Source organism: Eimeria mitis, genomic scaffold (genome assembly GCF_000499745.2).
Source record: "Eimeria mitis Houghton genomic scaffold, Emh_scaff205, whole genome shotgun sequence".
Lineage (NCBI taxonomy): Eukaryota > Apicomplexa > Conoidasida > Eucoccidiorida > Eimeriidae > Eimeria > Eimeria mitis.
Window position 1 is genome coordinate 16,164 of NW_013570372.1, and position 9,962 is coordinate 26,125.

Below are 9,962 nucleotides of genomic sequence, written 5' to 3' on the forward strand. Positions count from 1 at the left end.
CTAGTTACTTAGTTGGATGACCGGCTAGCTAGTCGCTAGCTAGTTAAAAGCGTCTTGTTTGCCGCCGTCGCTTCAAAGAGAGGGAAAATTGCCAACTACATTCATAGCTGGCAGCCACAGCAGCAGAAGCCAGTGCAGCAGCAGCGGCATTATCAGCTAGGAAAAACAGCAAAGCTGTTTTTCCCTTTTTTGATTAGGCTTTTGACCTAATCTCCGTTTGATCGTTCATGCTGTTGGCGTATATAATTTTTTTTTAAGGAGGACACCAGGCGGCCTCGATGCCGTTCTGTTTTCCTTTCTTTTCAAAAGCACTTTGAATTCAGCCCCTGAGGGGTGCAACTGTTGTTTCACAGTTTAGGGCTGTTCAGTATGCAACTGGTTGCGCCTACACCTGGATCCGCAAACCCCTTTCTACTGTCTCCATCCTATGCAAACAGCTGGGGTCTCTCGGCTGCAACTTTCGATTCATCAGCATCAAGTTGCTAGAGTTTACGGTTTAGGGTTTAGGCTGAGGCATTGCCCCAGCTGTTCAGTTTCACCCAGGGTCTCTGGACTTGTTTTGCTGAAGGTGCTGAGAGATTCAAAAATTCCTGTGGTTTGCTGTCCTGAAATATCCATATCTTCGCCACCATCATCTCACGCCATTCATACATGCACGTACATGCATACATACGTGTGCGTGTGTGCGTGTATATGTACTGATGTGTGCGCATATATGCATACATGCACGCGCAGACAGAGATGCACGAGTCTTGCAAATGTAAATGCTTGGCCCAAACGATCACTTCAGAGGGCAATCACGAACTGTGGCTAGAAGGGGAGAACTAGCAGCGGGACCACATCTAATGCCTACCAGTAAGGCGAATTAAGAAAAATATTAAAATTGCAAGTGACAACATGAACGAGGGGCACGCAAAAAAAATACGTAGTTATGGGAGAAGGGGTATTCAACCCAAATTGGCACTAGGGCGATCAAAAGGTTCATTGATTAAGAACAGTACCAACTTGGAGTTCATCTCTGTATTTTTGGGGCGTATCTGCAATTTGCGTGTCTTGCGGCCACAATAGCTGCTTTGAAAGACCAGCAAGGCGGATTGCAAGACTTTCCCCGTCGCTTTAGGTCGAAAGCACATCAACAGAAGAAAGGGTGCAATACTTTAGAGGGTCGAAAGCTCTGCCAGACCTAAACTTATTCGAACAATTTGCCAGGATACGCCTACGGGCAAAAACAAGCCTTCTTTTTTGGCTATAAGCAGAAGGTGCCACTGATGCCTCACTAGACCTTGAAAGCTATCAGTCGAAACAATGATGTACTCGACCTGCTTCATTCGAGGTTTCTAAGTGGCCGCCGACAGTAAGGTGCACCGGGACAGGAAAGCAGGCGTCGCGCACCGACGGAGAAAAGGGATGCAGGGGGGGGGAAAAAGACCCGATTTGTCCATCAACCGAACTGGTTGCACTCCACTTACTAAGCGGAAGGTCTACCGACTAAGCTAAGAGGCGAGGGTCACCTCTAAAGATAGCACCTGCGTAAAAGTTAAGTTTGCTGACGGGTTGACACACAAGACGAATCACTGTAAATGCACATTCATAACGCGTGATTTATTCCCTCGCATCATACAATTTGTGTGGGCGCATGCCTCCTGTTCCCATCTGTGAGCTGTGTGCAACGCATTCGTGCACTGCTGTGGACCATGCACTGTTGTCTCCGCTTCCAGGTCACTCGGAGCCCACTGTGCGGTTGGGTAGGTCGGTGACCCGCGCCTCCTTAGCTTAGTCGGTAGAGCATCCGCTTAGTAAGCGGAAGGTCGCCGGTTCGATTCCGGCAGAANCTTAGCTTAGTCGGTAGAGCATCCGCTTAGTAAGCGGAAGGTCGCCGGTTCGATTCCGGCAGAAGGCTTCGCCTATCGTCGGGCTTGTTAACAATGCCCTGTGCATATTAGGTCCCCCAACTATTTGGAGTACCGCTATACAATGAGGACCTGCCTCTTCCGTGGTTGGATGAAGCGGTTTTCTGGTTGCTTTTTCCTTGCTCTTTACTCTGTTTCAACACTGCATCAAATCAAATACTTGCTTCTGCAAGCGGCCTCCGGAGTGCCGGTTGGGGCTGTCACTGTCTCGTTAGTACAGCAGTAATGCAAAACCCAAAGCTGGTCCTTAACACATTTTCGTTAGCCCTCCCCACGCAGTTCACCAGCAGGGGCAAGCTACGGAAGCAGCCTGCATGTTATTGGGTAATTGAGGACGCCAACACAGCAAAATAAAGCTGAGTTTGTATGTCGGTCTATATGAAGTTGAAGCGTGAAGGTTTCCTATTCGAGGAGAAATAGCTGCACAACAATTGCCTAAAGTGTTGATAAGTGCAGCGATGGGGGGTTGTTTGTGCTTTCATCCGGGTCTTCTGTAGCGCGTGCGCTGCAACTCATGGCATGCCGCCTCCTCTCCTCACCAGCCCCAGGTCATTTGGAGGCTCCTAAGAGGACTACGGGAGGGTGGAGGGGATGGTAGTTGCTTATGGAGAACTATATCATAAATATTTGGCTCTACTGTAGCTGGTGACGTTCCTAGCCTAAGAGCAAGGGCCTTCGCTGCATACTGACCTCAGGAAAAAGCTTAGCAACAGTGATACAGCCTTCTGCCGGAATCGAACCGGCGACCTTCCGCTTACTAAGCGGATGCTCTACCGACTAAGCTAAGGANTGCCGGAATCGAACCGGCGACCTTCCGCTTACTAAGCGGATGCTCTACCGACTAAGCTAAGGAGGCGAGGCGGAGGTCACCTCCACAGACAGCTCTTGAGCAAAATTCCAGGTAGCCTACCTACGGATTCGCAAAGTCCACTGCTCTAATCGAGAGGGCAAACAATGCTGGCTGGACAATTGTAGAGTAACTTCTGCCGTCTCGTGCCTGTGAACTGTGCGCAACAAACCACTGTATGTTGGCGTTTGTAGTGCATACTCATTACAATCACTCTAGCACAACGAGCACGGCAATGTTGCCGTGGTTGTAGTGAGTATTCCCTACAAACGCCAAGAGTGAGGGATGATTTAACAATGGCGATGTGTGTGAGTGCAGATTGACATTTATTGAGTAAATACTTGATGAATGTAACAGATATTGTTTACAAAGCGGTGTATTGCTATGCCTATAGGAGAGGCTGCAAAAGGTGTTGCAACAAGCCAGACCGTCTCCTCTCCCAGCTCGGAAGGCTGCAGTGCCGGGTCTAGAGGGGATGAGAGCAGACCAACTGGGAGGGATGAAGACAAGAGAAGAAACATTCTTTAAGCTTTGTTATTTTGCTGAATGGCCACCCTAGACCCTAAATGCTGTTCCTCCGAAAGACTATTGTGGGACGCATCCCCACTCAGCACTGGGGTTCGAAGGATGCGCCCCGCAATAGACTTTCGGAGGAACAGCCTATTAATATGTCATGCTTATCGATATATATTACACTAAAGTGTAATATTACTCATTAACGTGAACAAATCTCGGCATAGCATATGAGGGACTGAGGGCTCAGCCCACACATCATCAGCTTCGTGGGCCCCCCATTGTTATGAATTCACCACACCCCATCGTGGGACGGAACTCTAATCACTTTTAGGACTCGCAGTTGGGTTTTGTCTGCGTTTGTGTTGTCGTTGGAGGCACAAGAAGGAGAGCTGCGGGCATTGTTTGGTGTGCCCAACGAGAGTTGGCACCTGAAGAGAGTGGGATCAAGTTTCGAGCGCCCTATGGTCTCTAAGGCCCTAAGCTCCCCCAAGCTGGCCTGCTGTAGGGGAGTTCTTCACAGCGGTAGTGCTATTTTGCCTCGGCCCCCAGGTCGCTCACAGTGCCGCTGTGTGGTTGGGTGGGGCGGTGACCCTTGCCTCCTTAGCTTAGTCGGTAGAGCATCCGCTTAGTAAGCGGAAGGTCGCCGATTCGATTCCGGCAGAAGGCTTCACCTGCCCACGGCTACGAGCTCCCATATTACCAATGCCTTGCGCAGCTTTGTTGCGTTTACTAACACTATACAGATGCGTTGCCACTCATGCGAGCAGACCCCGGAGAAGGCAGCAGCGCCCTTTTACTGGCGAGCTCCTGGATGCTAGTTTGGGGTATCGGTGGTTTCGTTAGTATTACAGCAATGCAGACACCCAAAGCTGGACCCTATGGCATTTCCGTTACTCTTCTCCATTTCGAAGGCTGGGCGTATCAACAAGCAGTCGGCTCCAGCAGAAAAAGGAGAGTGCAACTCATGGGGTAATTGTGGATACAGCTGTGTCGCAAAACACACTAGAAGTGCACCCAAGCATGCTCTTTCTGAAGTTAGAACAGATATTTTTACTTGCGAGCAGGCTGCCTTTGAGGATCAAGTAGGTCTTCTGCTATAGTGTACAGTGTTAATAACTGCAGCAGAAGTGGTCTCGTTCTGCTTGCATACGGGGTTGCCTTGCAGCTCATCTGCGTTGCAACCCGTAGCAGGCCGCCGCATAGTTGATCCATCCCATCGCCGTTGGGATGATATACGCAGGGCGCTAGGGGATCGGAGAGGCGTTCAACTGCTTTTGGCGAACCATGATCCTTAATCCTTGGCTCAATCGCAGCTGGCGGGGCTCCTAACCTGCGACCAAGGACCCCCGTTGGATACAAACAATACCAAAAGCTCAATGTCAATGATGTAGCCTTCTGCCGGAATCGAACCGGCGACCTTCCGCTTACTAAGCGGATGCTCTACCGACTAAGCTAAGAANTTCTGCCGGAATCGAACCGGCGACCTTCCGCTTACTAAGCGGATGCTCTACCGACTAAGCTAAGAAGGCGAAACTGGGGTCACCTCCACAGGCAGCAATTGTTAGCCGCCGTGAGGATTCACAATGTGCTTCGTTCTAATCAAGTAGCCAGCCCACGTCGTTTACTCCGTTGATCCGTTTCATTTGCGTTAGCGCGTGCCTCCCTTTTCCATCTGTGAACTGTATGTGACACAGCCTTACTCTGCATTGGACCATGCAGTTTTGTCTTGGCCTCCAGCTCACTCAGAGTGCCGCTTTGTGGTTGGGTAGAGAAGTGACCCTCGCCTCCTTAGCTTAGTCGGTAGAGCATCCGCTTAGTAAGCGGAAGGTCGCCGGTTCGATTCCGGCAGAAGGCTTTATGTCTCACTCATTTGCGAACTTCCAGTTTACGCCCACCCGGGAAGTCTTCAGGCAACACTGGGTGCATAGCACAGTGTAAAGCCCCATTATATTTTTAAAAAGCCATCCTCACAACAATATAGCCTTCTGCCGGAATCGAACCGGCGACCTTCCGCTTACTAAGCGGATGCTCTACCGACTAAGCTAAGGAGGCGAGGGTCACTTTCCTACCCAACAGCAGGACGGCGGTCCGAGTGACTTGGATAACGAGACAACGCTGCAAGGCCCACTGCAGTGTAGGGGTGTGTCACACACAGTTTACAGATGGAAATGCGGGGCGCGCACGCTAACACAAGTGACAAAAGGTGATGAAGGACTCGCGGGCTGACTAGTTGTGCACATTGATGCGCTTTGTCTTTTCACAGGTTAGCTAGCTGCACTCTTGCCAGTGCATTCGTTTGATGCATTCTACTGGGTATCGAATTGCAAATACTGGACCAACGTGCGGTTTGTGCATTCATTGATACTGCCTACATTTGGGTGATTCGCAGTGGTCACGTTGTGCCCGAGATGCAGCCGGTTAATGAATTCGCGCCAGAAGCCGCTAACGAACTTCGGGTCCCTCTCAGTAGTGATGCATTTCTGAACACGGTGGAGGTTTCAGGCGTGCTTAATGAATAATTGTGCCACTCACTATGCTGTAACTGAACGCGAAGAAGAGATGAAGTGAGCGGGTCAAAGTGGGCGTACTGAGTCTGTTCGCGACGGCGTAAATGCTACCGGCGGCTGTGCCTGGTGATAGGCCCACCGGTCAGGTGCTTTAATATAATTAATAGATTCCTTCGGGTATCTGATAACTCTGCAAGAGTCCGGGTTAGAGGACTTCACCCGACTTTTGCTGATTGCATTCGGGAAAAGCGAGGAGATAATCCCTAGTGGAGGGGCGCATCCTAGGCCACTAAAAGGACCTGGCTATTCGTTCCACTATAGTGCTGACCCCACCATGGCCCGCTAAAGCGTGATCGTGCATTTTGCGCAAAATTTCCCTGCGAAACGAAGCTGGAATGTATAGTCCGCGGAATCCACGTTTCGTCCGGTACCGCAAGATATCTGCGTGCATGATTCAATGCTTAGCCCATCACCCGTTGTTGAACTTAACGAGAACCGAAGCCGCGTGAATATCTAGAGAGCAAGAATAACGCAGTTCGAAAAGGAAACGGGAATCTTCACCGACAAGCGCAGTTGCACAACACAGATGCACGTACCAACTTCATACACACGATGCTTTACACCCACCGCCTTTACAAGCATGCACTAACACAACATTTAGAGCTATAAACAATAACATGGCTTCCTGTATCCAGCGGACACCCACAAAAAGGCAGGCAACACAGTTCCAGACCTTGCAGCACTTTGCATTGCCGTGTCTTGCCGAGCATTACAGCTAGCCTGGGAAGTGGGGCACACTGTTAAAGAAAAGGGAAATATAGCGGTTCGTGATTCACTCTGTTATATGATCTGAAAGTGCAAACCTTACGATTTAGAGTTTGGGTAGCGAGTGCCCACAAGTTGAGAGTTTACGTCAGCGAGTGCCGACGAATTTAGGGTTCAGGGCAGCGAGTGTTCACGAGCACTGGCAGTGGAGCGGCGGGCAGCAGTCCGCCAATTCTGTTTGGTGGGCCCCCTGAAATTAGGGATCCTTATGTTAAAAATTGTCTATTTAGGGTGGTTTAGGGAAATGTGCGTGGTTAACAATCCACCACATATTTCAGAGTATATCTAGCTAAGGGCCCCGGGCTAGGGTCGCGCACCTAGGCTTCTGTTCGGGAGAGCCAAAGACAGCTTGACACACAGGCCGCTCGAATGCAAATTCGCATGTGTTGGATGGCTGGCGATGAAGGAATTAATAGAGATGGTTGTGGTCTACTGGTATTCTCCTCCATACAGCACAGCCCAGCTGCATGCACCGGCCTGCGTCTTGGTCCCCTCATGCACGCGGAGGATCGAGCATCTGTCACAGCGGATGTGGACGCGCATGCTTGATCCATCCACGGTAAGCAATAAAATTTTTTTGGTGAATAGACTTGCCCCTTTTTCCGCAGTTCTTCCTTCCTTCGCTACCCTTCCACCCGCCGGTACACCAGAACCTGGCTCGGCGCGTTGGTACTGGTTCTCGTCGGCTCGTCGAACTGTTAGTGACTATACTTCACGTGTGTATATTTCATTGCAGAATTTATTTTTTGTTTCAAGGGCCGCGTTGAAGCGGGCAAGTATTGACCGAGACCTCCGTCAATGTTTTCCTAATGTCGCGTGGAGACATTTCGCAGTTTCTTTTCTTCATGGTNGAGCCCGCGCAGTTGTTGCCTGTTTGCTGGGCACAACAGCCATCTCTTGTGAGGCTTTTATGCCCGAAAGCCCGGGGAACGATATGGAGTCCATATTGAATGGGTCTCTGTCAGATGGTCGTTATACGTCGGGTTCTCCTGATTCCCTGGATGAAACGTCGATCATCGATGAGGGCTCCGTCTTGCTTGAGAATGCTGGCCAGGACGCAGACAAGGAGCTGGCAGCTGAAGCTGCTCAGACGAATGCATCACCCAAACTGCATCCCCTGCAAAAAGGCCAAGGGCAACTGTTGGGTCAACCATCCGTGTTCATAACTACCGCATTGGTCTGTTTTTCTTTGGGGACGTTCTTAGCCCGGTTCTTCAGGGCTTCTCAACATCCTAAGTCGCAAGGAAAGCATGACCATGAGAAAGAACAGCACACACAACTGCGACAAGAGCAGGAGCGTGAAAGCGATGAGAAAGGATCTGGCAGGGGGTTGGCGCAACAGCTGGATGATATGGTGCGGCTGCAACCAGTGGCTACCCAGCTAGCGGAGGCTATACAAGATCCGGACTGTCACTACGCTTTTTCGGAGTTTCAGGAAAGTTTGGCGGGAGCCAAGGAGTTGCATGCGCTCGTGGAGTCTTCTTCTTTGAATCGGTGGGACACACCTGAAAGTGTAATGAAGCCGGTTTTGAAGAAGGGTTTGTCTGCCTTGTCTGATTTGTATGAAATAGCCCGGCAACATGGATTGACTATGTTACGAGATACACTTGCTGTTCATCCTGTGCGTGAGTTCTCATCTGAGGAGCTCAACATCATGAAGACCTACATAGGTTCAACCCTTGCAGAGGCGGTACAGCACCACCTGAGCAGTCTTAAGCTATCGTGTCGGGCGTTTGCGGTGAATCTGGAGGAGACGGAGGCATTGCTAGAGGGGTTGCCAAAGCTGGAGCGGCTTGAGGATGGGAAAGTCGTAGTTGCTGTTGCGGAAAACTTGAAGTTCATCCAGGCAGCACATGAAACAGCAAAAACAGGACGACAGTCTGCTGAAGAGCTATCTTTCAGCGCAGTTGCTGTGACTCTGTCTCACATCGTTCGTGGCCAGATGCGCCTGTACAAAGACTATCGCGACTTTATAGAGGAGAAGCGTGCCATGTGCATTGATAAGAGAGAGAAGCTGCAGTCTAGTCCGCAAGCCACCGAGGCCATGAACGAGCTAGACACAGTGGAGAATCTGTTAAACATAGGAGAGCAGCTGCTGCAGGCGTATCGTGCAGATATCGAAGAGATGCAAAATGCAAGGGAAATAATACCAGCAGAAGCAATAAGACGAAATGCAGAAGATAAGGGAAAGGCAGTGAAGCGGGTGGTGGATGAGATCTCTCAGCTGGACTTTCCACTTGACGAGACCGCCAATGAGGACAGTGCGCTAGATGAAGCTTACGAAGACATATCTTCAAGAGCTGGTGAGGATGCGTTAGAGGCCAGAAGAAGAGTATTAGAAATCCACGAGGAGGTGCAGTCGCGGTTTCCCCCGAACTTGTTTTCTTCACAAGCTGGGGAGGAGCAGGGGCAGGACGGGTCGCTGAGCAAGCCGCGTCTTAATCAGGCAATCCTGAAATCGGTGATCACGTCGCTGCAGCAGGACAAAGAAAATGTAAGGACGGCTCACAAACAGGCTGCCGCTGCAGCTGATGAGATTTCAGAAGGCAGCGATGAGGGAACGGCTGGACGAGATTTGGTGGCTAAAGCAAGAAAAGCAGCTATGACTGCAGAGGGTATCGCCGGGAATGCCGAGGTCCTGTTGCTGCATGCACAGCTGTTAGAGTCGCTGGAATCCGACTTGCAGGTAAGCGCCAAGCTGGCGCAGGTGGGAGCAGAAGGAACAGGAATGGCAGATATAACAGCAGAGGAACGACAACCCTGGGTAGCGGAACTTGTGCAGAAGCGAAAGCTACAGGTTGAAGCTGTAGAGAGGGCACTGCAAACGGCGGAGTCCCACTCGAGTTCAAGCGATTTGGCATTGGCAGCTGCCTCCATGAAGAATGCAGCAGTAGAAATTGCATCGGTTGTTCATATGCAACAACTGAAACAAGCCGCAGACCTCAGCGTGAAGCACCCATAGGACATATGCCCTCCGTGTCCACGTACCGCTCAGTGCAGATCTCTGCCCTATTCGCATCGCACGAGCTGAGCGGCGCCGCCAGAAGAGAGAGAGATAGGAGATGAAACGGATCAACATGCATGGCGAGGAAGCGTGAGAGAGATAACGCAGAAAGATATACTCCTTCCTCCCTAAACAGTGGTTTTGGGATCGGGATGTTTAAAAGCGCCAATGCAGATATTAATACCTAGAGAAGGCGGAGCTCAGAAGTATATGCAAACACAGCGGATATATCACCGACGCCGCTTCCCCTTCTACCCTGCATGGCAAGACTCCCTATGCAGGCCTGAAGGTGCTGTAGGCGTTTTTTTTTCATTGAAAGTGCAGCAGGAATTGCATGAGGCCAGCCGGTCCTC

At 50.6% G+C, this 9,962-nt stretch overlaps 1 protein-coding gene across 1 annotated transcript; it reads left to right on the top strand.

Annotated features, from left to right (window-relative positions):
* Positions 1–7,515: 7,515 nt before the first annotated feature.
* EMH_0003340 (uncharacterized protein) lies at positions 7,516–9,567 on the top strand (the record flags this gene model as incomplete). The annotated part of the gene is made up of 1 exon (XM_013496339.1): positions 7,516–9,567. One exon carries the CDS (start codon positions 7,516–7,518, stop codon positions 9,565–9,567), a length of 2,052 nt encoding a protein of 683 aa, XP_013351793.1.
* Between the last annotated feature and the right edge of the window lie 395 nt (positions 9,568–9,962).